General features: G+C 40.3%; 1 protein-coding gene across 4 annotated transcripts in view; it reads right to left on the reverse strand.

Annotated features, from left to right (window-relative positions):
- Nucleotides 1–18,521, reverse strand: part of Ccdc68 (coiled-coil domain containing 68) — a 48,848-nt gene that overhangs the window by 26,925 nt on the left and 3,402 nt on the right. For 2 of the 4 annotated variants that reach the window (XM_047526449.1, XM_047526452.1), the window contains exons 2-6: nucleotides 7,632–7,760; nucleotides 6,391–6,477; nucleotides 3,462–3,617; nucleotides 1,765–1,890; nucleotides 87–215 (exon numbers count right to left, since the gene is read on the reverse strand). In XM_047526449.1, the coding sequence (XP_047382405.1) occupies nucleotides 87–215; nucleotides 1,765–1,890; nucleotides 3,462–3,617; nucleotides 6,391–6,477; nucleotides 7,632–7,748 (615 nt within the window). In that variant the 5' untranslated portion in view covers nucleotides 7,749–7,760. Of the gene's footprint in view, nucleotides 1–86; nucleotides 216–1,764; nucleotides 1,891–3,461; nucleotides 3,618–6,390; nucleotides 6,478–7,631; nucleotides 7,761–10,401; nucleotides 10,496–18,521 lie in introns of all 4 variants that reach the window. The other 2 variants (XM_047526450.1, XM_047526451.1) reach the window with 2 other exon arrangements.

Here is an 18,521-nt window from a genome sequence, read left to right on the forward strand (position 1 = left end):
TTTAATGTCCTATTTTTTCAATTATTATCTTTTGTTTTCCCCCAACCCTGTCAGGAAAAAATCCCTTTCATTATCCAGGGACTTACCTGTTCCATTCTTTCTAGAAGGTTCTCCAATTCTGTAATCTGACTTTGTTTTTCTTCAAGTTTGTCAGTGACTTGATTTAGATTTTCGACATGTTGTTTCAATTTCTGTTCTTTTTCAAGCTTCTTAACCTTTGGTCAGAAAAAAACATTACCAGACTTTTGTTTTTATGAAACTGTACATATAAAAACGTGTCCCTCTAGAATTTTCTAACTAGCCACAAAAATGAATAACTCACACTTGTTCAGAATTATTCTTTTGATTTCAGTGTTTTCTTCAAAATAATACTGATGAATGCAATACTACATCAGTAGAGAATAATATATAAATATGATTCCTAGAATGTTGACATTTGTTACCACAAAATGCACCTCCTAAAATGGTACGAGAAAGACAGATGCTAATTTAAGAAAAGCAAAATATCTGACTTTTTCTTAACAAAAATTATCTAGAATAAAACATAGAAGCTTATGTGTTCAGTTGAAAGTGTTTCCTTTTCAATTAGGAAGTGTCATAAAAGCAGAATAATCCCTCATGTGTTTGGGATTTTTTTTCCCAGGTACACTACAGGAATTGAAAGATCACAGAAGAGAAGAGTCAAGTGGCTGCCCACTTGGGAGTGTTTCAACTTGACTTCTATCTGACACGAACATAGATACCTGTGAATGCATTTAGCAGAACTTGAGATTTGTTAAAAAAAAAAAAAAAATCTGTCTGCTCTTGGAAACTCCAGGTGCGCATTCCTGCCAGGCTGCCAGGGGTGAGGCTGATATCCCATCACGAGGACATGCATGTCCTGTCACTAAAGATCCCACTGCTCACACAGTGCACCTCCCAGACGCATGAGCCAGGCAGGCCATTTCATTCTGCTTATGTTCTTCACACCACGCTGCACACAGATGTGTTTGTGGCCATCAGCACCATGGCCCGAAGCAGGAGGGGCATCACCTAGCTGTGCATTTCCTACTGTGCTCCCAAGGGGACCTTCCTAAGACCCGACCTGGCAGAGACCCAGGTGCCCCACCCTATGTTTTACATTTTGAGTTTCAGCACACACACACACACACACACACACACACACACACACACATGTTCTCTCCTCCAATCCTAGAACATTTTTCAGACATTTATCTGCCTCAGCACACATACTTCTGATATAAAAGCAAAGAAAAAAAATGAGTGTGTGCATGTGTGCACATTTATTTTTATATTTTTAAATATATTTGTGTGCACACATAATTTTTGTTTGTTTATTTTTCCTGATCAGAAGAATGTATTCTAGCACCCAAACAATCTTCCATCCATTTATCTGGCCCAACTTTTTCCTTCTAGAGACAAGAAAACCCAAGTCCAGAGAAAAAGAAATGACTCTATCTGGACCATCTCATTAAAGGCAGGGAAGAGGAGGCACCAGCCAGCCCGGATCACCTGGCAGGATGGCCCTGCCTCCTGTACCTGTGCTGTGCAGGGGGCACTGGGCAAGAATGGCAGGCAACACAGCAGCTCAGCCACACTGGGGTGGGCTCAGCAGAGGTGAGGCAATCAGCACAAAGATGGCTATTCTGCCTCTGCACTGCCAGATCATTGGCGCTGGCTTGTTCCACATCTAACTCCCCCAGGAAGAGGGTCTGGACCGTCCTGCGTGAGGTTGGCTCCCAGAGTCAAGCCGAAAGTTGGTACCTGGAGCAAGTGTTTACTGTCTTCATGCTTCTTTCTCACGTCTTCAGACTGTGTTTGGTAGTTTTCAAATAATTTCTGGGCCACATTTCTCAGAGCTGCTGCTCCTGCTTCTCTGGAGGCTTCCAGCTAGAAAAAAGGTCCCTCTGCATGTTTTGACATTTCCAGGAAAAAGGGTTAAAGGCAGAACATTTTGATGGGCAATTAAAAACACAGGCCATAACTAAACCATTTGCACCCTCATAGACAATGGATGGGAGAAAGGACGCTGTTACTCAGTAAAGGAAAATGTCTGCTTAGCGGGTCAGGGAATGGAGGTATATCTGTCTCAGCCAAGTCAAAACAGAGCTCTAGGTGCTGGATGGATGCCTGGCGCGGAGAGACAGCGCCCTTAAAGAGCTCCACCAGGTCCCATCAGCATACACGCCGAAGTGCACGTTGGCACTGTTGGCACTGATGGCTGATAACTATACTAAAAGGTGTAGCTTCCTGAAATAGAAGTATTTGGGCAACAAAATTTAAGTATTGTGAATCCTTCAAAGTCTTAAATAGGGAAATTAATAGATAGGGAAAATGAAAAAATCCCCAAGCTAATGTGTCCTGGGAAAAGGGAGTGAAAAAAAGGCCATGCACTGACAGCCTTCGTCTCCCACCGCAAATGTGTCCCAGGTGCTGGCTGCAGATGGGGAGGGGGTTTTATCACCCCAAAAGTAAGAGCCTCTAGGAGGCATTAATTTCCTTCAAAGTAAATCCTCTCTAGATGCTGCCCACAGACCCCCCCAGCCCAAAAAACTTCAAATTCCTGAGTGCCCAATAAAACTCATATATTCACTAGACCACCCCTCAAAATAACTTATATAAACCCAGTCCCTTTCTTTGTTCAGTGGCTCATTTTTCACCAGGAAAGTGGGTCCACCAGCACTATTTCATCCCTACATCCCCTGTCCCAGTGTGAAACTTTGTTCCTGAATAAACAACTGAGATGATTCATGAGGTTTGCATCTAGCCCAGTCTTTTTGTGCTAACAGAAATAAAGATGACTGCAAAGAATATCTACTAGGATATTCACTGCAGGACTGAATATAAAATAAGGCCCCCAAAAGAAAACATAAAGCATGCAACAATGGACCCATTAAATCAATAGTGAGACATTTGACTATGAATGCTATAATTAATGTTTATTAAATATACAAATGCTTTTTAAATGTATTATGGTAAAGAACACTTAGCATGAGACCCAGCCTCCTGAATTTGGAAGCGTTCAGTACAGCATGGTTAACTGTAAGCTCAATATCCAAAGCAAGCCTTCAAGACTTACTCATCTTTCATAACTGAAACTTTATACCCACTGAACTTCTGTAAGATTTCTTCAATAATAAAAATAATCCTCAAGGGCTGGGGAGATAGCTCAGTTGGTAAAATGTTTGCCTTACAAGCACAGGGACCTGGGTTTGATCCCCAGCACCTCAAAATAATAATAATAATAATAATAATAATAATAATAATAATAATCCTCAAAGTAAACCAAGGTGAGACCTAATTTGTGAAATAGAGAAGTGCTTCTGTACATGTGTGAGCTCACCTGTGGACCTGTGGATGTGTGTGGATGTCACTCAGCCTGCACAAATCCACAGATGCTAACCACCTGACGGCTCCAAAGCTCAAAATGTGAGATTTGAAATTTCTCCTAATGGTCATACCTTGATTTTCAATACTTCATTCTGTTTGTTCACTTCTAAGAGCTGCAGGTCCTTTCCTCTCAGTTTTTCCATGAGCAAATCCAAACTGCAGCAAGAGGGGTCTACTTCAGAGTCGGGGCTATTTTGAAAGTTTCCACAAGGCTGAAACAGACAAACCTGATATCACTGAGCTGATGACTCCTTTCCTCGCGAACTTGGACAACAATGATTATCACTCAGCATGACAAAAATCAAAGCAGCTGGCCTCTACTTTTTTTTTTTTTCTTTTTTCTTTTTGTATAGGAGATTGAACCCAGGGCACCTTACCAGTTAGCCACATTCCCAGTTCTTCATATTTTTTATTTTGGGAGAGTGTCTCATTTAGTTGTTGAGGGCCTTGCTGAGTTGCTCAGGGCCTCACTGAATCACTAAGGCTGAATTCAAACTTTCGATCCTCCTGTCTCAGCCTCCCAAGTTGCTGGGATTACAGGTGTGCCCTATAGCACCAGGTTGGCCTCTACATTTGCTCAAATTTGAACAAATTCTTACAATAAATGAGGTAGAACAACATGACTTATGCCTTTTCTATTTCCTATGGTTTCAAACATACTGTTAAATGCATTTTAGGAGATAATATCCACAAGACCAGATTTCTTATCTAAGTTATGGGCATAAATATATTTTGGTTATACTGCATTACATACTAAAATAATCAGATCTATTAGCTATAATACATAATATTCAATGTTTCAATGTAATTAAATTATATCTCATATTAAATTTCCAATCAGAGATATCAGAATGGGGTGCCACTGCCATTATAACTCTATGTAAACTGTAGCTCACCGAAACTATACTTGGACCACAAATCTCACCTGGAATCTTGAACACCTAGAGGTAGAAAGAAAATCAGCACACTGCCAACTTTTTACTGTCATCAATTTTACAGAATCCAAGGACCAGAATCCAAGCTACATAGCAAGTGTAAGAACTCACAGTACAACCTCTTGATATCCATCCTGTGCTCTTTAAATTTATTTCAAGGAGGATGGAAACAAATTATACAAATACTCAATTTGCTAAGCACATATTATGTGCCAGGTCTTTTTTTTTAATGTTTTCTATACACTCCATTGTCATTGTCTTAATACTCAAAATACTAGAAGACATTATGGCCTTCATACAGATGAGGAAACTGAAGGTGAAAGTTTAACAAGCCCAAGGTTATGTGTAAAATAACTACTACAACCAGAACTAGAATGTGAGTTTGCTTCACGACTGAGCCTTTCTTCTTTCCACTACATATACTGACTATATTTACAAAAATAAAGCCCAAAAAGAATACAGTGCAGAGAGATTTATACCCGCCCTTATCAGAACTCTGCTAATTTTGTCTGTTATGTCCCAACCCCAGTGTATACACTCACCATCCATATAATAAGTAGGAATTATTTTCTTTTAAAATTTGTTATTGAATATTTGGCAGAAAACTCCTGTGGAAGGTAGATTATTAGCAATGATACAAGGCTATAGAGGACATAGATCAGTGCTTTTCAGACTTTAATGTTTGAGAAGAATCAGTTGGTGAAGGAGCTGGTTAAGGACGCAGGTCCTGAAATAAGGGAGCCTGGACTGCAGCTGCATACCTAACAAGCTCCTAGAGATGCTACTGCCACTAAGACTGAGCCCGTACATGGAGCAGCAAGGCCCTGCACTATGACAGAGCAACCTCCACAGGGCCAGGTAGCTGATATTTTGGTGCTCAGTTGTTCTGCTGAGCTTCTGGATTTGATAAGGCAGCCCATGTCTTCATAAGAAGCTATGTCCACCAAGGCCACCAACAGCTCCATCTTGCTATTTACAATGGCCAGTCCTCAATTTACTTGACCATGAACAACATTGGACAGAGCAGGCCCTCCCTCTTTCTGAAATCACTTCCACACTTGCCCTCAGTGACTCCATTTCCAAGGCTGCTCTTCCTGGTCACTCACTAGCTTCTTGTCTCAGCCTCCTGTGATGGTACCTCTTCCTGACACCTAAACTTTGGGAAGCTCAAGATGCAGTCCTTAGATTGTCTCCTGTTTCTATTTATAGTCACCTGCCTGGGAATCTCTTTCAGTTTTAGAACTTTAAGTACCCCTAATGGTGACCCAAATCTCTACCCTGTAACCTGGACCCAGTGCCCAGACTGCTACCCTCAACTCCAGAATCATGCGTCCAGCTGCCTACTCCATGGAGGTCAGCCAACTCAACATGGCCAAAATGATTTTGATATTCCCTATCACCCCCAAGCACACATTCCCCCACCCCAGTTTCAGAGCACTTAATTTAAGAAAATAATTGGGGCTAACTGTATCAGCTTGGAAGGCTGAGGATGATGAAGGGGACTCTATTATACATCACACCCTCTGTTCTGATGGTGTACTCTGTGACCATACTGTGGGTGACACTCATGACTGGCTTAGATGTAGTTAGCCTGGCACAATCCAGATTAGGTGAAGTGCAAACTGTTCCACCTTAGGTACACGAGGTTGGTCTTGAAATGGAAGATGTTGGCTGGCAAGATCCTCACTCAACCCAAGCCTAATGTCTTCAACTGTGCGTTCACTGGTGTGGCCCAGGTGAGTCCACAAGCTTATATCTTAGTCTGTCATTGGGAAATGTTGCTGCCAGGTATCCTTCCTGTGCCAACATCTTCCCATATACATCAGGTAAATTAGCTCCCATTAAAATATTCCAACAAGGCCTGTCCATTCCAATGTGCTCTGCTTACTGGTGGACAAAGATTCCACACATTGGGCCATTAATATCTTTAGATACATATGAAATATTTTACCTTCGAAGCTTCAAAGAAAAATAATTACCAGAAAATTTGCTTAAATAAGATCAATATGGCTTTTTGCTAATTTTCTGAAAGAATGCAAGTAGTAAATTTTGGTAAATTCATTACCTTCGCCTCCAGTTTGTGATTTGTACTGTTAGGTCCTACTTCATCTTTAAACATTTGATTTCTGATCTTTTCCAAAGTAGTTCGAATCTAGAGGAAGAAAAATAATTATTTTTTGCAAAGGCATTTAATGCCCAATACTTTTTAAAAAAAAAAATCTATACCAGCTATAAAATACCTCATTTTTCTAGAAAGTAACATATAGATGCTGATGTCAGATTTAAACGTCAACTTAACTTGCATTTAGGCTGATACTATTTAGATTGCTGAAATAACAATTTGGCTCTTAAATATATTTTTCATTCAAACTAAAAAACCTGATAAGCTAAATTAATATCATACTACAAAATATTTATTTAGTAATTAGTACTTAATATTATCTACTTGGTTTTATTTTATCTACATAGTAATTTAGTACTAATTTACTGTTTAATAATTACTACAAAGCAATTACTATTTAGTAATCACTACAAAATAATTACTATCCAGTAATTACTACAAAATAATTACTACCCAGTAATTAGTATGAAATAATTGCTATTAAGTAATTACTACAGAATAATCATCTAAAAGAAATTAATATAAATTTATGTATGAAATAGAAGCCCCATGTCGTGATGACCGATGGACTTGCAAGAGACTCAAAGATCATTTAATTAGTTGATCTAAACAAGTTATGAACTATCCACATCGGAGTTTATCCATCTGTTCTAAGAAACAGTTAATATGAATATCTCTTTTGTTAGCCCTTATCATCTTGGATTCTTGTAAGACCTCACATTTTAATGAAGGAGTGCCAACGTGTAGTCATTAGCAGTGGCTGCCCCAAACTGTGAAGAGGAGCCAGGTAAAGAGAGAGACGCTCAGCAGGAAACATAAACATCTACTTGGGAACACAGTACCAGCACTCATGAAACCACCGGGAAAGGTTATAAAACAGTAGGAAATCCAGCAGAGAATAGCATGGGGCAAATTAAGTGCTGATAGGTGTTCTGAACCCTCCTGGCCCATCACTCAGTTTTACTGGGGAAAGAAAATCATTTTACTCCAAGTGTAGGATCAGGTTCATATCCTCAAAAGAAATCACTAACCGTGTGTTCAAATTTCAGCTGCCAAGGCCGTCCTTTGCCAGACTAGATTTGTTTCTTTTATATTTTCCATGGGGAAAAATAAAGCCCACCAATCCATACTAGAATTTATCTTAAAAAATCGTATCCTGAAAATGACCTCCGGCACCCAAATACCTTTTTCACATATTCAGTCTCTTCAATAATGTGAGCTGACGTAGATTCATACGAGGCAGAAAGATTGTCCATCTTGCCCTTTGGGGGAACTTCTGTGGTCACTGTTATTGTTGTCATTGTGAACTCGGGCTTTAAGAAAACATAAATGAGCTTATTAGCAAAACAGTGTTTCCTGATTTATGATTGTGTGATTCACAAACTTACAGAAGTTCACTATAATCAAAAGTAGACAAAAATTGTAAGTACTCAGTATCTATAGATACCCATTAAAATTGAATATGGAAGCAAGATAATTCAAAACAATCATAATTAAAATTTTTTTAAAAAATTAAATAATCTGAGATGGGAAAATGTGAAATTTCTTTTTCTTTAGCCTCATCTTAAAATTACTATTAAGCAAGAATGGCGGACATTGCCAGGTATGGCGGCACCCACTGTAATCCCAGCAGCTGGGGAGGCTGAGGCATGAGGATCCTGAGTTCAAAGCCAGCCTTAGCAACTTAGCAAGGACCTAAGCAACTTAGGGAGACCCTGTCTCTAAATAAAGTATAAAAAGGGGCTGGGGATATGGCTCAGTGGTTGAGTGCCCCTGAGTTCAATCCCCAGTACTCAAAAAAAAAAAAAAAAAAGGAATGGGTGAATGGGTGCATGTGTTATTCACCTTTATTTTCTCACATGCTGTCAGTGCTTAAGGAATTTCTACAGAATTAACAATACAATTATAACAAAATCATGTTGTGTTGTGTGAGCATGTATCTTTATATATAGTCTACAAAGGCTATTTATGAAAGAACTATTTGTAATAGTGAAAGACTGGAGAAAAAACCAAATGCCCACAAAAATTGGATTGGTTAAATAAATCCAATTGATTGTGGAATTATCTCCAGGGTGCATTGTTCAATTAAAGGTATGATACTGAAAGGAACATATAGGATCCTATTTTCTATGAGAAGAGTGGGGAATGGGAATGGAAGAGGAAAATCTATGTCTTACAGTTTTGACATAGAGCCATAAAAATATTTTAAATAACTAAAACAGAATTTAGAAAAGTTAATCACACAGAATAAAAACAAAATGAAAAAATGAATGCATCTACATATTGAGTTGATGGCATAGAATTATTTCAGTTGATTCTAAAACACATACCAATCATTGGTGTGCTATATTTATTGTAAGAACAAAAAGAATGACAAAACAATCTTAAACTGTATTCACCAATAATATTGTTAGTGGAAGGTTGGTATTGCTATTTTGAAATCCTGTGTGTGTGTGTGTGTGTGTGTGTGTGTGTGTGTTCAGGTGAGCTTCAGTGCATATTGTAGAAAAAAAGCCAATAAGTAAATGAGTTAACATCATTAAGAGTCAAGATTTTTTGTCATAACAGAAAAAATAAATTACAGACCCAGAAATGTTAGGTAAACACTCTTACACTCTCACCTAGAATTATGAATACAAAATAATGACTTCTTTTCCTTAAAATATATACATTTTACATTTATTCACTACAAGTAGTAACAATTAGCCCCTTAGTGACCATCCTGTGCTCCTTGTGTATCTCAGCCTGCTAAAAAGAAACTCGACTATCTTAGCTGATCCAAATTGTGGGCAAGAAATGTATGAAGTAAGTCTGAGATATTACATCATCCCACAAGCAAAACTTGATTCACTTATTACTTGAATAAGACACAAAAGTCATCCTGAGGAGGTATGATCATGATGGATGGAAATATCAAAATCCTAAATCTCTGAAAGTACGATAGCAGGTGAAAACCCACCACCAGCAGCCTCATTGTCCACCCCTGGAAGTCAATAAGGCCACAACTCAGTGGAGATAAACACCACTACACTACAACCTGAAGGAAGAGAGGGAGGGGGGAGAAAGGAAAGAAAAAAGAAACAAAAAGAGAGAAGAAAGAAAGATAACAGGCAGGGAGGAGAGAGGAAAGAAAAAGAAAGGAAAGGAAAAAGAAGTGTGGGATGGGGGAACGGGAAGAGAAAGGAACCAGCATTCATCTCATCTTCATGAACTGGATTTCATGGTGACCCAATAGTTGATGAGGAAGAGGTTGCTACTGAATTCCAGCTAATGCATTCACAAGGACTCATGGAAAACCCACCATTTTCAGCCCCCTGTGAAATAATGGATCTGAGCAGCAACCATTAACCAGCTAAGAACGTGAGGTGAAGGTGCAATGAGGAGGTGAAGGTTCAATGAGGAATACATTAACCTGAGAGACCTTATTCATCCATCTTGACCAAAAACTGCCATGAATTAAGAGTCTTAAGAGACATATGACCAAAGGCAACATATGAACTGTGCTTGGATCTTGCTTGAAACAAATCAATTACATAAAGACATATTTGAGACTAACTGGGAAATAGCTGATCCTAAGGAATCATTTTAATTTTGTCAGCTGTGATAATAGGAATATGAGATTCTTTTAGAAGATCTTCCTTATTAGCAATAAATACTAAAATATTTGTAGGTGAAATGATATGCATTTGGAGCTACTTTAAAATAGGCAGCAGGGATGAAAAATGGAGTTGGGGTAAAGATGAAAGAAGTTTAGCAAAATGTTGGTAATTGTCGATGCTGGATGGTAGGCAAAAAGGGCTTATTATACTCCTCTATTTGGGTTTTGCTTTAAATTTCTATAATACATAATAAAGCACTAAGAAAGAAACTGTACTAAAAAGTGCTGCAAAATAGAATTATTAAACCCATTTTACTGATAAGAAAATCAAGACTCCCATAGTAAAGTTAACTTACCCAAGATCACAGTAAAACCAGCAGAGCTAAAAGTCAAACCTTGGACTTTTTGACATCAAGTCAGGGTGTTTTCATCCCATTAAGGCCGATTTCACTAGAGAGAAACAACAGCAACCAACAACAAGATGTTTAAAATTGAGCAGTGACCTCTGCTGCTAAAAGAATTTTCACATTGGCCTACATCACTTTGAAATAAGACAGCCTCTGGAGGTACCAGAAAGTCCCACATTTATCCTTTAATTTTCAATGAAATTGACAGAGCACGCCAAGAATTTTCTCTTTTAATGTAAATCCTCTTACACAGTCGCTATGGCTTCTATTTGCTTCGGCAGAAGTTGATTTGGCGGTAGCGACCCTGCAAGTCAGTTTGCATAGACCAGAGTGGCAGTACTTCTCTGACTCAGTACTCTCAAGTCTCTTCAGGATTCAAGACTGGGTTCAAAACAACATTTAAGTCTCAAAATCTTTGAGATGATAAGCAAAGTGCTCAGAAACCAAAGGGAGGGTGGTCAGCCAGGATAGAGATCAGGAAACCACACCTGAGACCCCAATCTGGCCCCCACCTGTTTGTATAGTCTGTGAGCTGAGAGTGGTTCTTACATTTTTAATGATTCAAACTAAAAAAAGTTTCCAAAGAATGACACGTGCAAATTATACGAAGTTGAAACTTTGCATCTACAAGTGAAGTTTGGCTTCAAGGCAACCCTGCATTGGTTTGAATTTGGGCCACACTGCTTTGGTTTTGCATTTGGGGTGAGTAGGTGCAATAGAGAAGACACTTGGCAAGCCAAGCTGAAGCAGTTGCTATCTAGCCCTTTCCAGGATAAGTTTGCTGGCCCTGGAGCAAAATGGGAATGGAAGTAGGACCGGGGAAACAGAAGCCAGGCAAGCAGCCTATCTGGTCTGGGCCGAGGTTTTCCTCCCATTCAATCTCCCTGGATCTATAATCTCACTTGACTGATTTGCTTTCATTTTTCTTTTCGCCTGTCAGGCACCCTGAACATTAACGAACCAGCAGAGGCAATTCATCATGGGGCACAATCTCTCTTTAGGAAGGATTCCGCTACATTCCCAATCTTCATAATTGGAATTTACCTGGGACTTCATGCCATGTATACAAAAAGATACTCTCCCCTGTTCCTTTTATTCTTAATATCAAATAATTCTGCATCTTGATCCCTGATATTTCTCAAAAAGCCCGCCTTTTCCACTCACCAATTAAAGGAGTTGTCCAAGACCTCAGCCATAACTTACACATCTGTCACATAGGGGAAGACACCTAGAGTTGTGAGCATGTGTTGTTACTGTAGTTTGAATGCTTGATAGTAAAGGCACTCGATGGTTAATAAATACCAATATTACTGCAATTCTTCTTTCCTGCTATTGATCATCACAGAAGACAGCCAGCCCATAATAGAGGCAGTTCACACCTATCTGGTTGCAAAGCTCTCCGCCCAATGATATCCACATGAAGTTAAACTCCATTTCTCTATCTGGTTCAGAAAACTTTTGTGCCCACAGTCTGCTTCATTTAAAGAAACCCAAGGGGAACACCAGCCAGCGAAGTCCAAATTGCCATATGGCATTACCATCCTGGGGAAAATCCATGTTAGCATTTTATTTCAGCCAGAAGTAGATTAGGCAGATAGAATTTTCAAAATAAAACACAATCAGTTAATTAAAGTGAGGAAAGACTTTATTTGTTCTACGCTAGAATGGATTGAGACGGCTTACACGGGGCCTCATGCCAAGGGAGTGATTTCCTAGATGAGGGCTTTTCAGACAGGACTCCCAGGGAGGAGAGGGATTGCTAAAGAGAGAGGGCACTGTCTCCTTAACCTCAACCAAAGCAGATCGGCTTTGTCTATCATATACTGAATTTTTCCACGAGATTTTCTGTGAAGAAAGAAAGTTCAACAGCTAAAAGGTTTATAGGCAGCCTGCCCAGTTTCATGTCCTCATTCTGCCACCCCAGAGCTGTATTACTTGGGCAACTTCCTTAACCTCTCTGTGCTTCAGTCTCATTAACAGTACAATTCAGATAATATTAATTATTAACAATAATAATCAACATGGGGTTGTGTGTGAGTTAATATTTGTCAAGCACTTAGCACATATAATACATAATAAATGATGTGCACATGTTTGTCAAATGAGTAAATAAAATATGAGACCATTATCCATAATTAAGGTTGACAAGCAGTTTGAGTAGTTTTCTTCCCTACAGGGGAAGAAAACAGGTAATATTTTGAATAGTCTCTAGACTGAGATGGGCTATAAAGAAAAATTTGCTTTGGGGGATTTTAAGACTGGCAAATCCATGATACTGATTCTTTATTGCTAATGCATCAATAATTTGTCAACATCCCAACCAATGATACTAGCATCTAATGAATAGTTTACAACCTACAAAGCAAAGCACAAACATTACTGTGAATTGTAGTCCCTGTGATAAATCACCTTGTTACTGGACACCTAGGAATACAACCAAACCCACTGCACCATTGGATGACAGGAGAATAGCTACAGTATTACATAATAAACACACAGAAGGCTTTGTTATGGGTTGAAATAGTGTCCCCCCTCCAAATGCATATGTTGATGTTCTAACCCCTGCTACCTCAGAATGTGACCTGACTTGAAAGGAGGGTCACTGTAGATGTAACTAGTTAGTAAAAAGGAGGTGATGCTGTAGCAGGGTGGACGCTTCCTGTAGTTTGGAGGGAGAATTTTCCTGCAGTTTGGAGTACACAGGAAGAACCTATGTGAAGGCGAAGGCAGCAAATAGGGTGATGATTTCACAAGCCAAGGGGTGCCCGAGACTGCCAGCAGACCACCGAACACCAGGGCACAAGCACAACAGACTCTCTCCCAGCCCTGGAGGGACCCAGCCCTCCTGACATGTTGATCTTAGACGCCCAGCCTCCAGAACTGTGAGATGATAAACTTCTACCTTAAAGCCTCAGCCTGTGGTGCTTGGTGAGAGCAGCCTCAGCAAAGTAACAAGGCACCCTTTATTGTCTTGAAACCACAGGGCGTTTCCTTTCTGGGCTAACCTCTGACTCATTCTTTCCTATAGTAAACATTTTTTGAATACCACTGTGTTAGGGGCTGTGGCCGGCAGGGTTGAGCCAAAGACCTGCTTCCAGGGGACTTTCAGTACCGAGAAGAGACAGACAGGAAATGAATAAATAAATATGGGAGGTGGTATCAGTGCCATGAATAAAGCAGATCAGAGTAACAGGATAAAAGGCAAGGCTGTTTGGGATGCTCAGTGAGGAAGGGGCACTGGAGAAAAACACGGGACTGAAGGAACAACCGCAGGCTGTGTGGCCACCTACAGAAGAGCAGAGGCTGGAGGTCACATGCAGTCACACCGCACACAAGAACACCATGGCGTGAAGTACAGCCTACCACTGTCTTTTCCTTTTCTTTTAATTTGCAGGGTTTTTGTTTTGCTTTGTTTTCTTTGAGGAGACTGAAATGGTCTGAGACATCCAATTTGCCCGAGGAGTCAACTCCTTAGCCACAGTAAAACCGCCCTGACTGGCATGGATCCCCGAGAGTTGAAGGACAGGCCAGCTGCAGCCCTACATGCGTCCCAGTCAGCCCAGCAAGGGCAGTAAAGCCCCGGGGACCACACAGAGGCACCCAGCTCTTTTCTTCAGGATGCCTGGCGTGTTTGCTATGGAGTACCTGACCCTCCTTCCCAGACACTGGAACCACCATCTGCGTGAGCCTTGCAGAAAGTGTCTCTTGCTCATCTGTCCCCACTCCCTGGAGTTAGAGCATAGTAAGCTACCACACCTAGACTCCACCAGCTGAGTGCTGCCCCCGGGATGTAAGTGGCCATATGGTTTGGTGATGCTGGAGGCTGTGAAAACCCAATTCTCATTCAGGTACTGGAAGGACTCTAACACAGAGTTGTGCTTCATGGCCAGTGGCCAAAACACCAGTAGTGGTGACCAGTGATCAGTGGTGACACCAGAAGGACCCTAACCTGTTTTACCTGTGGCCTGATCATGCAGAGATATGATAAGCGCGTGAGATCCTCCCACTTTCCAAACCTAGTTTTCTAACTTTCCTAACAATTCTTGGAGTTACTCCACATTCTTCCAGTAAATTCTTTATCTGCCAAGTCATTCAGCCAATTACTCTGGTTTGCAACCAGGCACTCTGATTGGTTTTAGCACAGTCTCTGGGTTTTCCGTTTTTAGTTTCCCAGCTCTGAGCTAACAATATTATTTCTTGGCTCTTGATCTCTATCATACACAGCTTAGATATCAGAAACTGTAAAGCAAGTTACAACTGAAGTACCACTGGATCTTTATCAGGTTATGAGTAGGGAAGCTAGCAAACCTTCAAGTCCTCAGAGAGAATGGCCCTGTCCTGAATCTTAAGCAGCACACCTGTGCCACAGCTACATTACACAGCACAATGGTGACATCCAGTGTCAGCTGGCTCGATCTCCGGTGACTGAGCAGTTTACCTGGAAATGATACACAGTACACCAAAGACATGCCTGTTAACACGGAACCTCACTTCTGTTTTCCAGTAATTGTGTAATGTATTCTTCAGTAGAATTGATTTTATTCAACCATGAGCTACTCATTCAAATACACACATAAATTTACTCCTATAGAAAACTCTTAGATATGAAATAAAGCTATTTATTTTAGAGGGAAAATGACTTAAATATTGGTGTAAAAACTATGTACAAACATATACTGTTAACAAAGCACTGTGCCACTTACCAAAAAAATTATTGCCCATACATTGTCACAATTAATCATTACAACACTACCCTATAGGCATTGTCTTCAGCACATAATAAGTGGAACAAGGCAAAGAGAAGTGATACAAGTTTTTCAAGGTTATAAATTGACCTTATCACCTGAACTCAGACTGACCTCAAGTTCAAATGTCTTTGTATTGAAATAGTCTATATAGTCTGATTTGAAACGTTGTGGAACAGCTGAAGGTGTCAGTCAAGGCCAGCTCAGCAACTAAGTTGCAAAGAGGTACAAGTCACGTGAGCCCGTCTCATTCAGGAAAGAGTGCGAGGGAGGGACCAGGATCTGTGGAGTGCCCAAAATGTGCTGGGTAGAGTATGTTGCCTGTCTCAGCAGCACAGAGAGGTCAGTCGAGGTATTTACAAATGAGGAAAGGAGGCTCAGCAAGATTGAGCAAAGACAGCGAGCGAGTCATGATGGTCATAGCATCCCCACCCAAGGCCTGGGTGACTCTGGCCTGGGAGTCTGATAGCTCTTTCCAGCTCACCACTGTGAGCTCCTACAGCATTTTGAATGAATTTCTAATCCTTGCTTCTTGGACTGATGATAAGAATCAGGGTATTCCAAAGTGAGTCACTAAGTCACAGCCAAGGAACTCCTGATGTGAGATTCCAGGTGTGTCCTTCAGGAACTGAGCAGATGTTGTTACCCAGTAGATTTATTTCATGAATGGAGGCAAGATGGCTTCATGGCTTAAAAACAAAAGACTTGGATGCCATCGGTGATGTCTACAAGACTACTTTACTTTCTTACCCCGGCAGCCTTAGACAGCTATTTAAACTCCCCAGACTTTAGCTTCTTCATCTGAAAATTCATATGCGAACGTTTACCTTCTCATTGAATTATGTGGGCATCAAATGAGACGAGGCATTAAAAGTACTTTATGAAGTATCTGACATATGCACATTAAGCGAATATTAAATAATTATGTTTATATTCACAACTAGTGGACATTTGCTTATAGGATTTCATTTGAGAGTGGCAACACCTAAGCTCAAGTGTCCCCTCAATCTTCCTCCCTCACCCATTCAGCAAATCACTCCTCCTACCTTGAGGTTCTGAACTAACAAATCAAACTGAAAGCCAGTTATGACTTGTCAGCGAAGACAATATGAAAAGAAGCAGATGCCAGTGACATATACCATGTGACTCGTAATATTTACCTGGTTCCCTTTTGGAAAATTTCTTGTGTGGCTTTATAAAATCTTTTAAGAGTCAATAAGTCAGGAATTTACAAAATATCTATAGATTTCTAGACTCCTCCCAGAAGATTTTAGCTACAATATAATTGACTTCATTTTAAGATTAGCCATGGGGAGAGGAGGTAATACCAAGTACTGGTGAGCATGCTGGTCAGTTGGAACGCCTGTCTGTTGCTGATGGGAAGGCAAAACACAGAGTCACTGTGGACAACAGGTTGACAGCTTCCTACACAGTTAAACTGTACAACCCAGAAATCCCAGTCCTAGCAATTTGCCCAATAAAATGAAAAACTTATGCTCCATAAAACCTGTAAACTAATGTTCTTAATTACCAAACTCTGGAAACAAGTCAAGGGTTCACCAACAGGCATGTGAAACTCAGCAATAAAACAAATCACTATAGTTTAAGTCTGGAGGGTCCCTAAATGTCCATGGTAAAGACGTCGTCCCTAGCAAGGTACAACTGGGAGCTGGTGGAACATTTCAGAGGTAGGGCCAAAAGGAGGTCTCAGATCACTGGGGGTGTACCTTGAAGGGGATTCAGGCCCCAGCCCCTTCTTCTTCCTCTCTTTCACTCCGGAATCATGGGGTGAGTGGCTTTGCTCAGCCATACAATTCTGTCATGACATGCTACCTTACCATAGGCCCCAAAGCCACAAGGTCAACTGATCATGGACTGAAAGTTCCAGAGCTATGAGCCAAAACAAACCTATTCTCCTTATGAGTTATCTCAGGTATTTGTTTTGGTGATGGAAAGCTAATACAGAAATTAACTGATACTCACAAAAACATAGATGAATCTCAATATACCATCCTGACTGAATATGGCCATGTTCATAGAGACACATACTCTATGTTCCATTTATATGACATTCTACAAAATTGAAAACTATAGGAAGTGGAAACAAATTGGTGGCTACTTGGGACTGGAAATGAGGAAAGGGAGACACAGAGGATCTGGGAGGGGGGTAAAGCAATTGTTCATAACTTGATGGTGATGGTGGTTCCATGACTGTAACCAGCTGTTAAAACTTACAATACTATGCAGTTAAAAAAAAAAATTATTAAAAACTTTTATTTTCATAATAATGCACAGTACCCCAGAAAAGGAAAATAATTGAGATTCAAAATCCAAGGGCTCTCCCTGATTTTAGGAGAACTGGACGTCTCAATTAACTGAAGTTGTTTTCCTTCATTTAAATGTTAACCCAAAAAGGTGTAAATGAAAAGAAAGGGCACTGAACTCAGAACTGTTAATAAGCAGCCAAGTGAACTGTGACAGGTAGTAGAACTGTTGAAGTTCAACAGTTGACATCCATGTAACAACAAAACAAAAAAAAGTCTTTTTGATGTTGCAAGAAAGTTAATGATAAGCACTATTTCCTAAGGTGAAAAAGTGGAAGGAAATATATAGACTACATAAGAAATACAAGAATGTCTGCAACAAGAACTGGATCTAATTCGCAAATGAAAAACTCCTTCTCTTGTCTAGTCTTCCCTTTCATGATAGTTTTCTAGATGCACAACATCTTTGTCCATTTGCATGTAGACTATGGGGTCAATGACTACAAAGTCTACTCAAGTCCTGGACCCTCCTTTTGGTCATTCCCTGCTCACCCTTCTGTGCCATGAAGATGCCCAGCTTATCAGAGAGCAGCCTCCTCCTAAAATCCAGAGAGACACAAGGCTGAGAGGCAGTCGCCTGTCCAAGTTCCTCATAGCAGATCATCACAACATAGGGAACCCATCAAAATCATCAGAGGGTACTCACGGCACTAGGCTAATCAAGCCTGGTTCCTCCTGGCGGACCACACAGCATGGGTCCGCCCAGATAACTGAAGCACATGAAAGTAAGAAGGGTGAAGGCGGATTCCTGAAAATAGAATATACCTCGTAGAAGAAATTTAGAACAAATTGTCACTGTAAGGCTAGAAAAAAGCATCTGTTTTAGAATTTTTAAAACCCTTACCAAGGTTGGGGGTGTTGCTACCGAGATTGAACATTAAACTTCTGCCTCTGCCTGGAAGTTAAAGGAAGTTGTTCTGACATTTCAGACAAAAACTAAGTTGCACATGAACACATTTAGCTTTAGAAAACTATATTATTTGACCCAGGCTGTCTTATT

The sequence above is a fragment of the Sciurus carolinensis genome, chromosome 15, assembly GCF_902686445.1.
Source record: "Sciurus carolinensis chromosome 15, mSciCar1.2, whole genome shotgun sequence".
Classification (NCBI taxonomy): Eukaryota; Metazoa; Chordata; class Mammalia; order Rodentia; family Sciuridae; genus Sciurus; species Sciurus carolinensis.